At 45.0% G+C, this 21252-nt stretch overlaps 1 protein-coding gene across 1 annotated transcript in view; it reads right to left on the reverse strand.

Moving 5' to 3' along the window:
* LOC110302465 (coxsackievirus and adenovirus receptor homolog) overlaps window positions 1-21252 on the reverse strand; it is a 28452-nt gene that overhangs the window by 6063 nt on the left and 1137 nt on the right. The window contains exons 2-5 of the mRNA XM_021173256.1: window positions 10041-10210; window positions 4704-4908; window positions 2171-2340; window positions 233-437 (exon numbers count right to left, since the gene is read on the reverse strand). Of these exons, the coding sequence (XP_021028915.1) occupies window positions 233-437; window positions 2171-2340; window positions 4704-4908; window positions 10041-10210 (750 nt within the window). The remainder of the gene's footprint in view (window positions 1-232; window positions 438-2170; window positions 2341-4703; window positions 4909-10040; window positions 10211-21252) is intronic.

The following is a 21252-nucleotide window of genomic DNA, read 5'->3' on the forward strand; positions in this document are numbered from 1 at the left end:
GGGATGTTAGAATACCCCAAAGTCTAAAATTATTATTCTAGAGCTAGGCGTGTGGCTCAGTGTCAGAACCTTCCCTAGTAAGCATGAGCCCTGGCCCAGGCTTCCCCCAACAGCAAAAAATGAACATGACTCTTACTTGAGAACCGAAGTTTTGTCTTATAAATTGCTGTGACTTGTGCTGCAAGCATTTACCCTGATTCTAAGACACTCGTCACCACCAACAGAAACTTACTAGTGACAGCCAGCTGGAGGTTCATGTTGACGGTGCCAGGGTATGTTTTCACCTTGCACTGATAAGTGCCAGCATCCGAGAGTTGGACATTTGTTATATTTATGGATGCATCACCAGACTTGATATCGTTACTTGTAAAATACACTCGTCCTTTTAGATCTGGATAGACGTCGTCATGAATTTTGTCTGCAGAATATAAAATAACCTAAAAGAAAACAAAGAAGGAAAAACTAACTAAACCAAAACCAAACATGGGCTGTACTTGTGGCGCATGTGTAGGGTTACCTGCTGTGGTGTTCTGAATAGGAATGCCCCCATAGACTCATGTGTGTGAATGCTTGGCCCATAGGGAGAGATACCCTTAGGAGGTCTGGCCTTGCTGAGAAAAGTGTCACCGTGGGGGCGGGCTTTGGGGTCTTCTATGCTCAAGCTGTGCCCAGTGTGGCACACAGTCTCTTTCTGCTGCCTGGGGATCAAGATGTAGAACTCTTGGCTCCTTCTCCAGCATCAGGTCTGCCTGCCTGCTGCCATGTTTCTTACCATGACAACAATGGGCTAAACCTTTGAAGCTGTAACGCAGCTCCAATGAAGTGATTTCCTTTAGAAGAATTGCTGTGGTTATGCTGTATCTCCTCAGCAATACAACCCTAAGACACCTGCCTATGAGGGCACTGGGGACAGAAAAGGGCACTGGGTGACTTGCTCCATACTCTCTACCTTATTCCTTTGAGACTGGGTCTCTCGCTGAACCTGGATCTGGCCCACCAGCCAAAATGACCCAGGCATGCTCATGCATCTGCCCTGCGCAAGGTTGGAGCTCACAGTGTGAATCACCACACACAACTGTTTATGTCCAGGCGAGGGCTTTCATTACAGTCCCTTACCCTTCTGCACAAGCCCAAACCCACTGAGCCATCTTTCCAGCCCAATGTTGGTGATTTCATAGATAAAAATGTGTCGGATGAAGCTAATATACAACATTTAAGGTAAAACAAAATACTGAAGGACCATCTAAAAGGCAACTGTGTCACAGGTAAGGGAGACTGGATCTGGGGGCGTGGTGCATCCTCAGAGCTATCTTTGGCTTTCTTGCATTCTTCATTTGGCTCTGTTCACTTTTATTAGAAAAACTTCTATAACAATATTTTACATGATTTCTATAATTTAACACTGATATTTGACAGACTTTAAATATTTGCTTGTTTGTTGTTCGTTTGTTATAGGGCCTTACTATGCAGTTCAGGCTGCCCTGGACTTTGCTGTATAGCCCACACAGGCCTCTGACTCTCCTCTCAATCCTCCTGCCTCATTGTACCTATATGGAGAAGGATTGTAGGCACATGCCAGCATGCTCAGCTTTTGTTTTGTTTTGTTTTAAGAAATGTATTGTATGGGGGATTTAACTTGAGCAAAACAGACTGATGACGCTCATTCTCTGTACATTGAGCTCTCCATGTTGGTGGCTAAAGGAGCCTCACGTGTTTTAAAATATATCATGGCCAGGTGCAGTGATGTGCACTTATGGATTAGCTGCGTTTTAGGGGAGGCTGGGGTATGGAAGGATTATTTCACCCTGAACTTTGAGACCAGACTGGACAGCATAGGGAAATGAAAGGATACAAAAGTAACAGGGGACACTTATTCTGAGTTCTGAGAGAGTCTCATGATTCTGGCTCACACACAATATACGTCACCCTCGCTGCCCAGCTGCTCAGCACACCCTCTTGTTCTTCGTTTCCTCTTACACATGTTCAAGACCACATTGTCAGAATGTCCACAACATCCTCTTGTCCTCTGAAGCCTTCCAGACATCTGATGACCCTTCCTCTTCTGAGGTCACATGTCATTCTGTCCATGTCCATAGGCCTAGGCAGGGGGGCTTCAGGCCATGACACTGCACCTGCTTAGTGAGAATGAGCAGGTGTAGGGCACACTCACCACATGTTCCATCGCCTCATTATTAGGTCCTGAAAGCCGAAGCCACTCAATGTTCAACGGTCCTTGGTCCTTGGAGATAAAGGTGAACATGCAGGGCAGATGGACAGTTTCCCCTTGGGCTTCCTCAATTGTCTGCTCTGGAGTAGTGATGCTCACACTCCCAATGTAATCTGGTGAGAGAGAGAGAGAGAGAGAGAGAGAGAGAGAGAGAGAGAGAGAGAGAATGGTGCTGAGCATCTATCTGCTGTCACTCATTGGCTGCTCCAGGCTGAAGTCACTCAGGAGACAGGATGGGGAGATGTGAGTGAGANCTGGACCTAGAAGGATGCAGATCCCACCCAGGGATGCCCAGGTTAGTTTGTGACTTCATGAAGTGCAGTGACTATGGGAATTTCCTCATCCTAAGTGATCACCTTAGAGTGCCACCACCCTCCTGGCATTCTGCAGACATGAGCTTCCACCAGCAGGCTCTTGTTCTTCCCAGCAGGTGCAGAGAAAATGAACTTAGCTAGATCTCTGGATGTCAATGTTGTGTACAAATGCAAGGCCAATCTGACTCATGCTAGCCACAGGGCCACACTAGCTCCCTGGGGACCCTGTGTGTAGTGCATGTGAGGGTAACTTTTCATGCACTTTCTGCAAATTGTCTTTGATTCTAAATTTTCATGAAACCTGAATCTGTAAGTTTTATGGATACTTTGTTCTTGTGGCAGCGGTACTGAGGACTGAGGCTGGAGTCTATATTAGGCCAGCAGTCTGCAATGGGGGATATTCCAAGCCCTGCGGGGTTAAAATTATTTCCAAAGAACAGGTTTTGATAAAGACAGTTTATAAGGAAGCACTGCCAAGTTTCATATGTATCTTAGGTTCTTTTCTAGTGTTTTGGTAAGATTCTGTGACCAAGGCAGCTTGGAGAAGTAAGCGCTTGTTTGGGTTTACAGTTCTAGAAGGATAAGAATTCATCATCTTCTCGGGGGAGAGGCTGGCATGGTAACTTGCACTGGCAGCGAGCTGAGAGCTTACATCCTGCTCAGGAAGCAGAGCAAGCACTAACAGCAGTGTGGTACTGTGGCTTCCTCAAAGGTATACTCTCTCCATCACGGCCGCACCTCCTAAACCTACACCAACAGTGGGACCAACTGAGTGCAGAAAACTCTTAAGTACTGTGTGCGTGTGTGTGTGTGTATACATGCACTAAATAATTGGCCTAGGTATATGTTTAAAACATTTCTTATTTTATCTTTTTTTCTAGATCTCGTTCTAAAATGGTTACTCACATATACTTTACTATTTTTGAGAAGGCATTTAAACTTTCACAATATTTACATCTTAATTCTAAGATTTGTGTTCTGTGACAATGGCATTTAAGACAGGCCCAGTGGTTCAGTGGGTAAAGGAGTGTCCAGTGTAAGCCTGGCCTCCTGAGCTGGAACCTGAAAACATGTAAAGGTATCAGAAGGAAGCCAACTCCACCCCTGTCCTACACACACACACACACATACACACACACACTCACACACACACACATTCACACACACATACATATATACATACACACATACATACACACACATTCACACTCACACACTCACATACATACATATATACATACACACATACATACACACACATTCACACTCACACACACTCACATACATACATATATACATACACTCACACACATATATACACACACATTCACACACTCACATACATACATATATACATACATACACACACATTCACACTCACACACATTCATACTCACACACATATCACACACATTCACACTTACACACATTCACACTCACTCACTCTCACACACACATACTCACACACATTCATACACATACATACACACATATTCACACTCACACACACATTTACACTCACCTCACTATTCTCTCACCAGCCCCCTAAACACCCAGCTCCTTTCTGTAGAAATCTCGTTAGTCTTTGTGCAGCAAAAGCAAAAGTTCAGAGCACTCCCACACAGCTCTGAAGGGGAGACTCTGACAGGTACAGTGACGATTAAAGCCTTTTAGACTCCATGTTTCAATGCACATAGAGTGGACTGCAGACCAAGGGCATGAAACGTATTTAATTCTCAGGACAAACTCAGAAGACAAGGTTCAAAACAACAACAGCACAGACAGCAACACAGCCTTCCTGAGTCCAGGCTGGGGTTCTTCATTTATTTTGAAATATGTCAAGAATTTTGCAAAGGAGTTGTTAGTTGCTTCTTATTTTTCTTGTGCAAAAATGTGATAGCTTTTCATTTTAAGCTATGTGAGGACATTAGAAATGCTTCAGAAGGTCACATTATATTCCTAGGACTATGGGTGAGACTCAGGGGCAGAGCTCTTTCCTAGCAAGCGTGAGGCCCAGGTTTCACTCCTAGCATAGTGGAAATGAACAGATTCAATTATCACTGTAAAAGCCAAGTTTGTCTTCCGTAAGTGTTGTGACTTCAGCCCCATGAGGTTTCACCCTGTTACTGAGGGGCTGCTCTCGACCAACTACAATAACTTACCAACAACTGTCAGCTGAACGGTTGTCTTGGCAACACCAGGGGCTTTTTTCACTTTGCACAGGTAGGTGCCACTGTCTGCAGGCTGAACATCTCTTATTTTTATGGATGCTTCTCCAGACATGATACCATTACTTGTAAAATTCACTCGCCCTCTCAGATCTTGATAGAAGTCAGAATAAATTTTATCTACAGTATACAAAATAATCTGAAAAAAATCCAAAAACAGAAATAAAAAATAGCCAAGACAGAAAAAATATAAACAAAAACCCCATTTCATTACAACTCTTTACATATCCTACTGCCATAGAATCAAAATTAGAAAGATAAGAAGGAAGGAAGGAAGGAAGGAAGGAAGGAAGGAAGGAAGGAAGGAAGGGAGGGAGGGAGGGAGGAAGGAAGGAAGGAAGGAAGGGAGAGAGGGAGGGAGGGGGAGGGATGAAGGACAGACAGGGGAAGGAGTGAGGAGAGAGGCGAGGATATGCAGGTTGAGGAAACCTACAATATTTAAAGCAGGAAACGACAAAGTAGAAATGTGCCCATGCGATCCCGTGCCCATGCGATCCCTGTTGTAGCCCCACACTCCCATTTCAAATAAATCACAGAACCTGACAGCGATGAGAACCATTTGGCGGAACTGGAGAGGAGCACACACGTGTTCATTCCTGTCTGCTCCTGCGTTCCTGCTGCCTCTGAGGCTGCAGTTCATCACCAGGTAGAAACAAGACTGTGCCACCCCTCTGCTTCCGAAGAAGGCTGATCATAATTTCCCTGTGCGATCTAATAGGAAGACAAGTTCCTTTCTTTCTTGATACAAAGTCGGAAGCCAGGCATGATGGGGGCACACCTGCAGTTCCAGTAACCGGGAATACTGAGGAATGATCATGAGTTCAAGGCCAATCTGAACCTCCAGGCCAGTGGAACTATAAAGTGATTCATTGTCTTAAAAAACTAAAATTAAAAAAAAAAAAAAATAGGGCTGGTGAGATGGCTCAGTGGGTAAGAGCACCCGACTGCTCTTCCAAAGGTCCGGAGTTCAAATCCCAGCAACCACATGGTGGCTCATAACCATCTGTAACGAGATCTGGCTCCCTCTTCTGGAGTGTCTGAAGACAGCTACAGTGTACTTACATATAATCAATAAATAAATCTTTAAAAAAAAAATACTGCTGAACTGGAGAGATGGCTCAGAAGTTAAGAGCACTGGATGCTCTTTCAGGGGATCTAGATTCGGTTTCCAGCACCCATGTGGCAGCTCACCACCATCCGTAACTCCAGTTCCATTGGATCTGATATCCTCTCTGGCCTCTGTAGGCAATGCACACAATAACCATACACACACACACACACACACACACACACACACATACATATACATATATAAATACATACATATATAAAATAAACCTTAAAATACTGCTTAGATACTTACAATTCATAAGTGCTAATAAAAAAATAATAAAGCAACTGCTTTAGACAGTTTAAAATCTAACAAACACAAAGCCCAATGTCTCCCAGGACTCACATATCTAAAGCATGACCCTAATGCCAATGAAGACAGATTTAAAAGACAACAGACTCTGTGTTAAACTTGAGTTGGGAAAGAATTGTAATAATCTCCTTGATCATCTCTAAAATCAACTTACCATCTTCTAACTTTCACATTGCTAGTGAAGTTCCTCACTGGAGACACCTAAGACCCGTAACAGCAGTGCCTGAGTCATAACCAGGAACAAAAAAACCGCTGTACCTTCCAGATGCATTTTTAATTGACTGTGGCGCTGGGCTGCGTCATCAGAGTCATTGATTGGCGTCTGGGAAGACTGCTTTCCAGGTGGACTCTGTGGGAACCTATTGAGCCGAGGGGCAGGGCTCCTTGTCTGTGTTTCACCCCCACCCTAGCTTGCAGATGCTCTCCCAGGCCCCCTGGAGCTCTCCTTGGTGTCTTCTTCTGCATCTTGGGAACTAAGCACATAACAGCAGCAGGTGAGGGTCCAAGGCTGGCTCCCTTGAAGGGTTGCTGTTTCATTTGGTTTTCTCATCACACCCTCTTCGCTTGCCCCTGAGTGTCAGCCCGGAGCACAGAAGATGCTTGCTCTTCACCTATGTCTACCCCAGATTCCCTCATGCAGCCACCACATGAAAGTCTTGAATGCTGATGGCAGGCATGTCATGTCTCTGTCAAGGGAGAGCGGGGGGCGGGGGAATAGCAGGACCTGGGGTGGAAGCTGGTACTGAGGATTGCAAAACACAGGGAATGAGGGGTGGGGAGAACAAAAGGGAAGGGAGTGTGGGTGAGTGTGCAGAGTTGGGTCCTACTTCTTATGCTTGGGAGACAGGAGGGAGTTCCAGCAGCAGAGTACATAGAAGAAGTGCATCCTGGGAAGGGAAGATAAGCTATTCACAACCCTTGAAATCACCTCAGTTATCGTCATGATGCCATCGTGGGCAAATTGCTGAAAAGAACCAGACTGCCTGATTTAACACTGACTTAGAACATTCCTTTCAGGGTCTAAATGATGATTTCTCTATGAACTGCGAGTAAAAATAAAGTTTCTTTCATGACATATTTACTAGCTGACTCAAGAGATGGCTCAGTCCTTAAGGGTGTTTGCTGGTCATCCAGAGGACTCAAGTTCTAGTCTCGGCGCCCATGTTGGAAGGCTCACAATAGCATGTAGCTCCAGCCCTAGGAGATATGACTCATTGTCTGGCCTCTGTGGAAACCCCTACCTGGGATACACACACACCTCAAAATATATACCCAATATTTTCATGTGCTTTCTCTCCCTGAGCTAATATAACTTAGAAACATCACTTTTTGTCAAAAACAATATATTTTCATTCGTGTGTGTGTGTGTGTATGTGTGTGTGTGTGTCTATGTGGGCCTATGGGTCTGCGGAGGCAAACAGACAGCAACGGGTTTCACTGAGATCGCGTTCTACCTTATTCCCTTAAGACAAGGGTTTTACCGTTTCTATGATGGAACACCATGACCAAAGGCAAGCAGAGGAGAAAGGGTTTCACTGACTTACGCTTCATCATCATAATTGAAGGAAATCAGGAACTCACACAGGGGGCTGGTGAGATGGCTCAGTGGGTAAGAGCACCCGACTGCTCTTCCGAAGGTCCAGAGTTCAAATCCCAGCAACCACATGGTGGCTCACAACCATCTGTAACGAGATCTGACGCCCTCCTCTAGAGTGTCTGAAGACAGCTACAGTGTACTTACATATAATAAATAAATCTTAAAAAAAAAAAAAGGAACTCACACAGGCAGGAACCCAGAGGCCCGAGCTGATGCAGAGGCCATGGAGGGGTATGGATTGCTGGCTTGCTCCTCATGGCTTATTTAGCTGGCTTCCTTATAGAACCCAGGACCACCAGCGGAGAGATGGCATTACCCACAATGGACTGGGTCATCCCCACATTGTTCACTAATTAAGAAAATGAACTCCAGGCTTGCTTACAGTCTGGTCTTTTGGAAACATGTCTCATTTGAGGTTCCTTCCTCTCCAGTGAATGCCTGTAGCTTGGGTCAAGCTGACATAAAAGTAGCCAGCACAGCAGGGTCTCTCCCTGAACCAGCTGAGATGGAAACCAGCAGGCCTCTGTGGTCCTCTTGTCTCTTGCTTGGGTTCAGTGCTGCTGTTGCAGGCAGACATTTCCACACAGAGCTTTCTACAGGAGTGGCCAGGTTCTTGTGTTCTCCCAGCAACTTCTTTTACACACTGAACTATCACAGTGTCCATCACCGATTAGTTTTTAAAGTAAATGTGTCTGGTGAAGCTGGTGAAAGCATTCCAACTAAAACAAAACAAAACAAAGCAAAACAAAATAGAATCAAATAAAATACTAAATGTGAGCCTGTACTTGGACTTGGGGTCACTGGATGTGCCTCTTTTTGGCACTGTCTTTGACTTTCCAGTATTCTTCATTTGGCTCTGATCACTTTGATTAGAAAAACTTCTTGTGGTGGTTTGAATATGCTTGGCCCAAAGGGAGTGGTACGATTAGGAGGTGTGGCCTTGTTGGAGAAAGTGTGTCACTGTGGAGTGGGCTTTGGAGGTCTCCTCCTACACTCAGGCTCCACCCACTGTGGGAGGGAGCTTCCTCCAAGCCGCCTGAGGATCCCAGTCTCTCCTGGTTGCCTTCGAATGAAGATGCAGAACTCTCAGCTCCTTCTTCAGTACCATGTCTGTCTGAATGCTGCCGTGCTTCTTGCTATGATGACAATGGACTAAACCTCTGAACCCGTAAGCCAGACCTAATTAAATGTTTGCCTTTATAAGAGTTGCCTTGGTCATGGTGTCTCTTCACAGCAATGTAAACCCTAACTAAAACTCTTCTACAACAATCTTTTACATAGTTTCTATAGTTTAACACATATTTTATAGACTTTAAATTTTTCTTCATTTTTGTTTGCTTACTTGCTATTGCTGTGCAGCTCAGGCTGGCCTGTAAATTGGATGTAGCCCTAAGCTGGCCTCAAACTCTCAAGCCTCCTGCCTCACTCTCCCTACATAGAAAAGGATTGCAGGCATGTGTCACCATGGTTGGCTTTTTTTTTTCTGCTTTTGAAGAAGTTGGTTGTATGAGAGATTTATCTGGAAATGAGAACAACAGACTGTGAGAATATATATGCTTATCACACTGTATACATCTCATGACCCCTTTGCTGGTTATAGGAGCCTCATATAAATCTTAAAGTCCTTCCTGGGGCAGATGCAGTGCAGTATACTCAGCTGCTGAGGAGGAGGGGTTAACATGGAAGGATGACTGGGCTCTGGAATTTGTGGCCAGGCTGAGCAACAAAGACAGAGGACATTGACTCTAAATTCTGACAGATTCTAGATCACACTCACTCTACACACACACACACACACACACACACACACACCCTCACTGCCCAGCCTGCTTAGCACACGTTCCTTGTCTCCTTTTACACACTGTTTTTTTTTTCCAAAGATTTATTTATTTATTATATGTAAGTACATTATCTGTATTCAGACACTCCAGAAGAGGGCGTCAGATCTCATTACGGATGGTTGTGAGCCACCATGGGGTTGTTAGGAATTGAACTCAGGATCTTTGGAAGAGCAGCCAGTGCTCTTAATCACTGAGCCATCTCTCCAGTCCCTCTTACACACTTTCAAGACCACATTTTCAGAATGTCCACAACGTCCTCTTGTCTCCTGAAGCCTTCAAGAAATCTGATGATCACTCCTGCTCTGAAATAGCAGGTCATTCTATCCATGTTCACAGGCCTGGGCAGTGGGGCTTCAGGCCATGATTCCACACCTGCCTAGTGAGAATGAGCAGGTGTAGGGCACACTCACCACATGGTCCATCGCCTCATTATTAGGTCCTGAAAGCCGAAGCCACTCAATGTCCAATGGTCCTTGGTCCTCAGGGCTAAGAGTGAACATGCAGGGCAGATGGACAGTTTCCCCTTGGGCTTCCTGAATTGTCTGCTCTGGAATAGTGATGCTCACACTCCCAATGAGATCTGGAGAGAGAGAGAGAGAGAGAGAGAGAGAGAGAGAGAGAGAGAGAGAGAGAGAGAGAAAGGCATGGTACTGAGTATCTATTTGCTGTCACTGGCTGGCTGGCTGGCTCCAGGCTGAAGNCACTCAGGAGACAGGATGGGGAGATGNNNGTGAGACCTGGACCTAGAAGGATGCAGATCCCACCCAGGGATGCCCAGGTTAGTTTGTGACTTCATGAAGTGCAGTGACTATGGGAATTTCCTCATCCTAAGTGATCACCTTAGAGTGCCACCACCCTCCTCACATTCTGCAGACATGAGCTTCCACTAGGAAGCTCTAGAGCCCTGGAGGTCAATATTGTCTACAAATGCAAAAGCTCCCTGAGGACCCTGTGTGCAGTGCACATGAGAATAACTTTTGATTTGTTTTCTGCCAAATTGTCTTTAATTCTAAATTTTTATGAAATCTGATTCCATAAATTTTATGGATACTTTGTTCTTGTGACAGCGGTACTGAGGACTGAGGCTAGAGTCTATTTATATTAGGCCAGCAGTCTGCAATGGGCGATATCCCTAGCCCTGAATAGTTAAAAGTATTTCTGAGGAACAGGTTTTGATAAAGGTAGTTTATAAAGGAACACTGCAAAGTTTATATTTCATCTACCTGTCTATGTATATATATATATATATATATATATATATATATATATATATATATATCTTTGTATCTTCCACTTGGAATGGCACAAGTCTTCTGAACCTCAAAGCCTGCCCACAGTGATGCACCTCTTTCAACCAGGCCATACCTCATAGTCCTCCCTAAATAATTCTACCAACTAGGGACCAAGTATTCCAACATATGAACCTATGGGGGCCATTCTCGTTCAAACCACCATATACAGTAATAATACACAACATAGAATTTTAAAAATGCATATTTAGAGCTGGGCCTGAGGACACAAGCTTGCCTTTAACCCCAGCCCCTGGGAGGCAGAAGCAGGTGGATGTCTATGACTCTGAGGCCACCCTGGTCTACATGGTGAGTTCCCAGATAGTCAAGACTGTTTCAAGAGTCTACACCCTCACCCAAGAGAAAAATTTTTCCAGAGGCCACAGACACCCTGTGCCTCCTGATGTGAAAGATGCAGCAACGCTCCCATGCTCCTGCTGAGGAAAGTTCTGGAAGCCAGCCAGGATGGAAGGATATGAAGTGCACTTTCTCCCAGTGTTTTTCCTAGGTAAAAAGTTTCTGCTGTTTCTAGTTTCTCAGTTTGTCCCTATATCTTGCAGTAGGGCCATTGACCTACCCATCCCTGCTTCCTGTAACTGTTAATTCCTCTACCTGTACTACTCATATGGTGCTTAGCCATATGGTGCTTACTCATATGGTACTCACCCCTATGGTACTCATCCATATGGTGGTACCCTATGGTACTCACTCATAGGGCACTCACCCATGTGAGTACCCTATGAGTACTTGGCACATGCTGATTTGCATACCTTTATAAGTGTTAAGGTGACATTCACAGGCAGAGTTTTCTCGCAGCTCTTAACTCTTATCTTTTTCCCAAACTTCCTTGTACCCTTAGGTTATGCAGATTTGTTTTAAGGCTATTTGTGTTCATTCGCCTCCCAAAATTACATGGGAACCATTATGTCTGCCTGTAAGAAGCTGGTTGGTGAAATAAAGTGGCTGGTGGCCATTGGCTGGGCCGAGAGACAGAGGAGGACTTTAGATTTCCTGGGCAAGGGAGCAGGAGAGTAAAGGAGTTTTTAGAATGACCTTGACTGGGGGTGGGGGTGGGGCAGAAAGATCAAGCCTGAGAGCTGCAGGAGAGAAAGCATACAGTATGTAAGAGTTGGGGTAAAGTGACCCAAGGGGCCCCTCCCCTGATTGGGTCTGGGCAGCAGAGATGGAATATAGATTTTAGAAAGTAATAATTCAGGACTATCAGAGCAGAGAGTGTGCTAGTCATGGGGAGGTTTGGAAATACCCATCCATTGGGCTGTTTAAGGCATATTAAAAATAAGGCTGCGTGTATGTATCTTCCTTTGGGGAATCCTTGGGCAGGTGTAGAGGAGGCACGAACAGATGCTGGGGTGTTTAGATCTGGTTAACATTTTACCGAAACAACTGTAGCTGTCTTCAGATGCACCAGAAGAGGGCGTCAGATCTCATTACAGGTGGTTGTGAGCCACCATGTGGTTCCGGGGATTTGAACTCAGGACCTTCAGAAGAGCAGTCAGTGCTCTTACCTGCTGAGCCATCTCACCAGCCCTTCAATGGCTTTCTTTCTTTCTTTTTTTTTTTTTTTTAAAAAAACAGGCTCTTTTTTTTTTTTTAAGATTTATTTATTTACTATATGTAAGTACACTGTAGCTGTCTTCAGACACTCCAGAAGAGGGTGCCAGATCTCGTTACGGATGGTTGTGAGCCACCATGTGGTTGCTGGGATTTGAACTCTGGACCTTCCGAAGAGCAGTCGGGTGCTCTAACCCACTGAGCCATCTCACCAGCCCCTTCAATGGCTTTCTTATAAATTACAGTTTATTGCCAGCATTTAACTTCTCCAGGCATGAATACTTCCTTTCAAGAGAAGACTGAATTTCTAAGTATACTCCAGTTTGAAAAGTTTACCTAAAGTGAGTGAAGATACAGCACCCATATGTGAAGATACAACTATATAAATGAGGGCTAGTGAGATGGCTCCGTGGGCTAAGGAGCTTGCCACCAACACTGACAACCATAAACAGACCCCAATCCCATATGGTGGGAGGAAAGAACTAACTTCTGCAAGTTGTCCTCTGACTTTCACGTGTGCACTAAAGTAAACATGTGCCCAACACACACACACATGCAAATAAATAAATAAAATGTAAATATTAAAAACATGTGCATGTATATATAACTAACGATGAAAAACATCCTGGTTTCTATGTATCTGCTCTCAAATGGAGCAGTACTGGAGAAGAGAGCGAGAGAGCGAGAGCGAGAGAGAAAAAGAGAGAGAGAGAGAGGTTGATTCCGAAGTCCGGAAGTGAACTCACAGGAAGCCAGGAAGTGACCTCATTTCTTTAATTAGGTTCTGCAAGTTTAAGCTGTTTGCTGGTCTGAAGAGTCTTTGATGACTTCCTTCTTCTTTCTGTGAGCCTCAAATTATAGAAAAATGGAGCTTTATGTAAGAATTTCCATTTTTCTTTTGAGTGAGGAAAATCTTAGAGAAAAGTAGAAATTGGCAAAGAGGAAAAAATGTATTTAAAAAGAAAGTCATCACTTGGCATCGTTTGGTAAAACCACAGTAATGATCATTTCAGGCAAGATCGTGGGAGTTGGCAAGCATGGAATGACAAAGATCTGGGTGTTTTATACAGCACAGAGCGCATCCTACAGACAATAAGCATGTGCTTATGAATTACAGAAGGAAAGCCAATGGCTCCCCACTGGAGAACTCAGACAGACAGACAGCACCTATGTCTGATGATCTGGGGCTGGAAAGATGGCTCAGAGCTCTGACTGCTCTTCCAAGGGTCCTGAGTTCGATTCTCAGCAACCACATGGTGGCTCACAACCATCTGTAATGGGATCCGATGCCCTCTCCTGTTATGTCTGAAGACAGCTACACTGTACTCATGTACATTAAATAAATAGATATTTAAAATAAAACCAAAAAACAAAGGGTTTTGCATCAGGGCCAGAGGCTCCAGAAAGTGTCTCAACCACAAAGACACCGAAGGGCTGCCAGGTGGAGTACCCCCGTACAGAGTTCAGCCATGCAGAAAAATGGGCTGATCTTAAATGCACTTAAGGAGAGAGACAATCAGAAAAGGCTGCACAACATGGTTCCAACTCTAAGGCAGCCTGCAAAAGGTGAAAGCAGAGAGTGAAATCATCAGTAGCTGCCAGTGGTTAGCAGACGGGGAAGCCGGCACATGAGTAGTGAAGTGAAAATTTCTGGTTTATTTGGAGACTCAGTTGTGTCATGAGATGTTTTTTCTGGAAACTGTCTTATGAGAGAATGTTTTTTGCTGAATCAGACCTGAGAGAAGATGTTTTGCAGAGAACAGACAGGTGGTGTTTTTCTGGAAGCTGCCTGGAAAAAGGGCATGTGATGTTTTTCTAGAGCGAACACTTGAGAAAACATGATATTTGGAGAGGATATTAATATAACCCAATAGACAGTGGATGACGTTGTGTGGTATTGGTTCACCTTACCATTCTTTGCTGGTCATTGTTTGTCGTAGAGAAAGAATCACCATTAAAGAATTTCTGGCCAGGCAGTAGTGGTGCACACCTTTAATCCCAGCACTTGGGAGGCAGAGGCAGGTGGATTTCTGAGTTGAAGGCCAGCCTGGTCTGCAAAGTGAGTTCCAGGACAGCCAGGGCTATAAAGAGAAACCCTGTCTCGAAATAAAAAGAGAGAGAGAGAGAGAGAGAGAGAGAGAGAGAGAGAGAGAGAGAGGAAGGAAGGAAGGAAGGAAGGGAAAAAAAACCCAAGAAACAAACAAACAAAAAAGAACTTCTGGTGGTGTTTTGATGGCTTCTTACCACTTCTGCAGACTCAGGCCAATTGACAGAGCCTTGTCATTTCTTCTGGATCAACTTGCTGTTGTTGATTTGTAAATGGTGTTTGTGAGTGGATCTAGCAGCTTCATGTGAACTGAACTGCTGATATCCTGACAACACAGATGGGATTTGCTCCAAAGAGCTATTTCTGAGCAGGCCCACACTGTCCTTTGCTCTATTAACCTTTCCATTCCACTACCTCTGGTGGGTGGTGGGCTAGAAGGGAGGTTAAAACACATAAGAACCCTTATTAAAAGTAGAGTTTGAAAACTCTGAGTCTACAGAGTAGGGCAGTGAACGCCTTCTGTATAAATGGTGCCTGCTTGTTATGACAGGTTTATCCAAACCCATGAGCAAATCCGGCACTAAGAGTGACTCAGGATGCAATATGCAGACTTGGGATGGTACTCCTGCGTTGAGCTAGGTGCAGTGCCTCTTTGGGATGCTGTGCATGAGTGGGGGCAGAGGTGTAAAGGAACACTTTATTCTTTGTGCTCCATTTTGCTGTGAATCTAAAACTCTAAAAATGTAAGGTTTACTAAAGGGGGAGGAACTTCCATGTAAGATAGCAGATGAGATGCCACCTTCATGTGACCCCGTTAAAGAGAGGGCAGACCCTGCTCCAAAGAGGAAGCGTCTGGGCCTCATGAAGGCAGACACAGACCAGCTGAAGGGTACCAGTGAGAATATGGCGACTCCACAAAGAAGCCAAGCTTAGCTTAGCTCCTGCCACTCAATGGCCTGGCCCATGGATGGGAAGCAGAAGCCTCATTCAAAAGCTTAGCCAGGTGCCTTGGACAGAGGAGACTGGAGGTCCGACCCTGCAGAGCAGCCTAGAGATCTCAAATGAAGATGCCAGGCTTGCTGAGACAGTGGTCCCTCTGGTGGATGGGTCAGTCACAGAAAGGAATCCTATCTTTTCACTCTGCATGACGTGGAGAGCCATGGACAGACATGGTCGTGAGAGGGAACCTAGTGTGTATAACTGGTGAGCTTCCTGAGATTAGCCTAGCCTTGCCCAGCATGAGAGAGGACCCTGTGTGGCAGGCACGAAGAGTCAACAGCCTAGACACTGACAAGCAAAAGGAACCAGGTGGTGAGAATCGCAGATTAGGCTGTGACTTGTGCTTGGTGGTCAGGAGCAGACACAGCCTTAGAGTCTGATGGTCCCAAACATGGAGTCAGCCATCTGCCACCCATTGCAGTGGAACCAGAGAACTATGAGGTTCCAGTACAAGACTTGACATGCACACCTGCATCCCTCAGCAGGGAAAGTTGCAGTTTCCGGGGACCCCAAACAAGGTGCTCCAACACCCTGTTTTGCAGGGGTTGTTTTGTTTGGGGGATATTTATTTATTTATTTAGCCTCTGTGATTCCCACTCCTGTGGGGTTTTTGTGTGTTTATATTTGTTTGTGTTTAAGATTTATTTTTTGACCAGGCAATGGTCATGCCTTTAATGCCAGGACTCGGGGAGGGCGAGACGAGAGATCTCTGTGAACTTAAGGCTGGCCTGGTCGCCAGAACAAGTTCCAGGACAGCCAAGGTAACATGGAGAAACAAGAAAAACAAAGATTTATTTATTTTTATTTTACATGTATGAATGTTCTGCTTGCATGTATGTCTGTGTACTATGTGCGTGCAATGCCTGTGGACACTAGAAAAGGGACCAGATTGTCCTGGAACTAGAGCTGCAGAGTCACACAGCTGTGAGCCACCAAGTGTGAGCTAGGAGTCAAACCTAGAAACCTAGCCCTCTGGATGAGCAGCCATGCTCCTAACCACCGCACCATCTCTCCAGCCCTCCCATTTCTTTGCTTTTAACTACACTTTTAGTAATATTTTCACTTTTATAAAAATTTTTATGCTTTTATCCTCTATAAGCCCTCATATATTCATCTAACATTGCTTATCAATTTTTACATTATTGGGAAATCTTTTCCTTTCCTCTTTTTATTCATTCAATTATACTTTTAGTGATATTTTGACTTTTTAAAATTGGTATTTATTTATTTAGGTTTCTATTCTTGTTGTTTCTGGAGACAGGATCTCATGTAGGGTGACCTCAAACTCCTGATGCAGCTGAAGATAATTTTGAGTTCCTAAGCCAATGAACATTTGCTGAATAGATGAGGTTTTCCTTGTCCCAAGAAAACAAAGGAATGGTTTGACACATATTGTTAGGTAACTGTTTCCTCAGCAATTCAAACATTCCATTCTGGAGGGAAGCTCCTTAAATGGGAAGCTCCTTAAACAACTCAAAAAGCTCCAGGAAGTTCCTGAAACAGACCAGCTTTGATAGACCTCTCCCTCCCAGAGTAAGTAATAAAGTTGCCAAGAGTCACTTACAGACAAGCCAAGCTGCAAAGAAGACTAGGACAGCTGAGCTGCCTGGAAGAGGCTTAGTTCAACTGAGTCCCTTGGGAAGGACACGCTCTAACCTGTTGAGCTGCCTCCAGGCTATGCAGTGTGCTCCAGGTTCCCAGCTTTTGTGAGCTGTCACCCATGCTGAGGTGGACTTTGCTGATGTGGCTGTCTTTGAGTCATTTCTGTACCTGTAATTAACTGTCATAAAATTCATTGGCTCATACTGGTTGGTCCCGGGCTCCCTATCTGTGGTGAGCAGACAAGTGTATAAGGTTTCCTCAGGAAAAGTTTGGTCACACAACACATAATTTCACTTCATCTAGTATAAACTGGAGTCCTAGGAAAAAGCCATCTCCATGTGAAAGAGTCTAAGGGTCTAATCATGGATTAGAATTTCCAGTTGTTCAGAATTGGAACATCCACTTTCCCCTTGCTCCACCAGCTCCATTACAGAGCTAAAATTACCTAAGACTATATTAGTATAATGCCCTTCGAAACCACTCACTGCCCACCTGTGTCTGCTCTAATATGCTCTTAGTGATCACAATAAACCTTGGGAATGTGTTAACAGATCATTGCTAAGAATGTCATCAGTTGGCATCTTAGACTGACACCATGTTGCTATTCACCTACCTAGTGTTCTCACCCATGTGTTTGAAGAAGGCTTTGATTTATCACTTTCTTTGGTTTTGGATCTATAAAAGTTCATATAACAACTTCTGCCATTATGGTAGAACACAAGCCACTGTCAAGGTGGGGTGGGCAGTAGCTAAAGGGACCGTTTGGAGAAGAGTACTCTCACAGGGTGAGAATGGGCAGTGGCCTGGTAGTCTTCTGTGCCCACCTACCTGTTTTAATGGGCTTTATGCTATACATGGTGTGTTGAACAGTTTTCCTGAGAGGGGTTGTCCTATTCATGTGATTGAGAGACATTTACCTCTGGCTGCTATGGGTGGTAGTCTGGTGTCTCTTGGGTGGTTCACAAAGTCAAGACTCAGAGGCAGCCATGAGACTCAGGTCCAGTTCTTCTGACCAGCAATGGTGATCAGAGTCACAAGGTTGCTTTTTTAGTTCCTGGTTTTAGAAGACACTGGTCATGAGGGAAGAGTTTGTTCCCAGTGACCTTGAAGCCTGGTGAAACTTACTATGAATCAGGGGAAACGATGCACAGACATGAGGCTCTTCATCTGAGAGCACAACAAAAGAAGATCAGTAGAGATGAGCTGTCAGAAGAGGAGAAAGGTAAGGTGAAGTGTGACTGAACGGGAGCCCTCGCTGTACTACACCTGAACAGATGAAATCCAGAAGGAAGAAATCAAAAGGGACAGCAGTGACAAAGATGAGTAAGCCATACTGGTGGGAGATGCGTGGGATGTTCTGTCCCTTCCTGGCTTTCTCCTCCGCTTCGGTCCAAGAGCTGACTATTTATCAAAGCCAGTCTTTCTGGTGACCGCTCCCTCTCCATTCCCACGGGCAGTTTTAACTGTTCTCTCTGTGGCTTATCAGAATTAATTAGTGGAGTCCCAAAGGCCAGGGATCAAAGGGGAGCCAGATTATACAGCGTTTCCTCTATTATAGGAAATTATTGACAGGTTCCAGCCTTACGTATCGGGATCATACTTCCTCACAAAGACTGGATGCTTAGCGTTGGAGGGTGTGTCCAGCCCTTTTCATACCTAACCCAAGTGCAAGCAGCGGGAGGTGAAACAAATTCATTGCATCCATAGGTCCAGAAATAACTCACCCATTGCCGTAAAACACACGAACCAGAAAACTGGGGTGGCATTCTGACAAAGGCAAAGAGCTGGAGGGTGAGTGTCCAATTGACACCAGAACACAGAACAGACCTCCATACAGCCACGCAAATGAATCAACTAGCAACCCCGACCTGAATAAGCTCACCACCCTGAAGAGGGGACCACACCAAGGACTGCTGCTACCCAGCCCTGTGGACCACTGTGGACCACAGCCCGTAGCACGAGCCTGCATTGTCAGATATCGAAAGGATTAGGAAGAGTCAGCTTTTGAGAGGTGCATTCTGACCTGGGAGGGAGGCAGGGCCTTAGATGTGCTGGCTCATTTTATGATGCTGCTCTGACCTGGACCCTTTATCTCTCAACTGTGTGCTGTGCTGTGCCTATCGACCCCAGAACACAGAACAGACCCCGACAGAGCCATGCAAATGAGTCACATAGCAACCCAGGGCCTAACACCAGTTATATCACAACTCAGGTGCAAGGAGTTTTTGTTTGTTTCTTTTGTTTTTCCTGAGACAGGATCTTACATAGCCCAACCTCATGAGCCTCCTGTCTCAGTTTCCCCAGTGTTGGAATTATGGGTGTGACACCAAACCCACCTGGAAGTTTTATTTAACTGCACTTTTTTGTTTGTTTGTTTGTTTTTTCGAGACAGGGTTTCTCTGTTTAGCCCTGGCTGTCCTGGAACTCACTTTGAAGACCAGGATGGCCTCAAACTCAGAAATCCACCTGCCTCTGCCTCCCATGTACTGGGATTAAAGGTGTACGCCACCTCGCTCGGCTTAACTGCACTTTTTTATCTTACGTGTTTAATTGCTGGAGAGTGAGCCCCAACCCTCTCACACACTTGGCAAGTGCTCTATGACATCCTACATAAATGTAGAATCTTTAAAAAGCTGAAGTAGAGATGGGAGATGATTCAGCAGGTAGAGTGTCTGCTGTGCAAACAAACCTAAGACTCTGCGCGTTGATGTACAGTACCCACACTTTTAAAGCTAGCGAAGCCCAGGAGAGTAACAGGAAAACACCAAGTTTCCTTGCACAGCACCCTGCCCTGTCTGTCTGGTAGCCCAGCGGGATGCGTGACTGCCTGTTCTCTCTGGATTGAAGCCTCACTCACAGCTCTGCATGATCTCCCGAAGCACCAACACAACATCTGGTCCACAAATATGTACCATATTCTTTTATCCACTGGGACTGGGGTTGCTTATAAAAATTTAAATATACAACTCATAAGCCAGTACCCAGAGAAACGTAAGTTATAATGTAAAAAACAATCAAGAGATTTTTAAAAATGTGCCTATAGACCTTGTACACGCATTTTCTGAATTGGCTCACGGCCCGAGGTCCTCTCCTCCCCTCACACACAGACACGCTCCTCCAGAGAAACACTAAAGCTTCAGTCTCAAAAGGACTCTCATCGTGGGCCTGGAGAGGTGACTTAGGGTATAAGATCACTGGCTGCTCCTATAGAGGACATGAGTTCAAGTCTCAGCACCCACATAGCAGTTCACAACTGTTTGTAACTTCAGTTCCAGAGGATCTGATGCCCTCACACTGACATACATGCAAGCAGACCACACACACACACACACACACACACACACACACACACACACACACACACACACACCTTTAAAAATGAAGGAAGAAAGGAAGGAAGGAAAGAAAGAAGGAAGGAAGGAGAAAGGAAGGAGGGCTGGAAATGAGTGGTAGAGTCTTTCAGAGAATGTTCAAGGCCCTTGATTAAGTTCCCAGCACCAGGAAGGAAGGGGAAAAAAAAAAGAAGAAAAGAAAAGAAGAGATGGCCAGAGGAAGGAGGGAAAATTCTCTCAAGTCTGGAACGAGGTCTGGACATCATGGTATTTGAGGTCTTTGGCCCCTCCCAAGCAGAAAGGCCTAGAAAAGAACCTTTCCCTGGCCCCATATCATCCTAAGTTGAAATGTGAATTGTTCAGAGAAACGACAGAATGCTCCAAGCTGAGAAGGGCGAAGCCAGTGCTGTTCAGAGCCACTCGGGCTGACAGGAGCAAGAGCTGGAAATGTGATTTGTTCACTGGATGTGACCACAGTGGACACTGCGCCCTCACGAGGTAGAGGAGGGTGAGAATTAGATTCCAAAGAGCAGAAGAATTAGTGAGCAGTATCAGAATGCTCTGGGTTAAGATGGTGTCTATCAAAATGGAACATTCCAGAAAAAAATATCAAATCTAGGCAATTATATGAAGATCCTCTAGGGTAGATTATTATTATAAGCGACTTGCAGCCTTCCTCATTTCTGCTCTAGATGGCTCTAAACCATGTCCCCACCTCCCCTCCCTCCCTTTCTCTCCCTCCTTCTCCTCAGAAAACACCAGTGTGTTCTCAAAGCTGCCT

Source organism: Mus caroli, chromosome 9, assembly GCF_900094665.2.
Source record: "Mus caroli chromosome 9, CAROLI_EIJ_v1.1, whole genome shotgun sequence".
Taxonomy (NCBI): domain Eukaryota; kingdom Metazoa; phylum Chordata; class Mammalia; order Rodentia; family Muridae; genus Mus; species Mus caroli.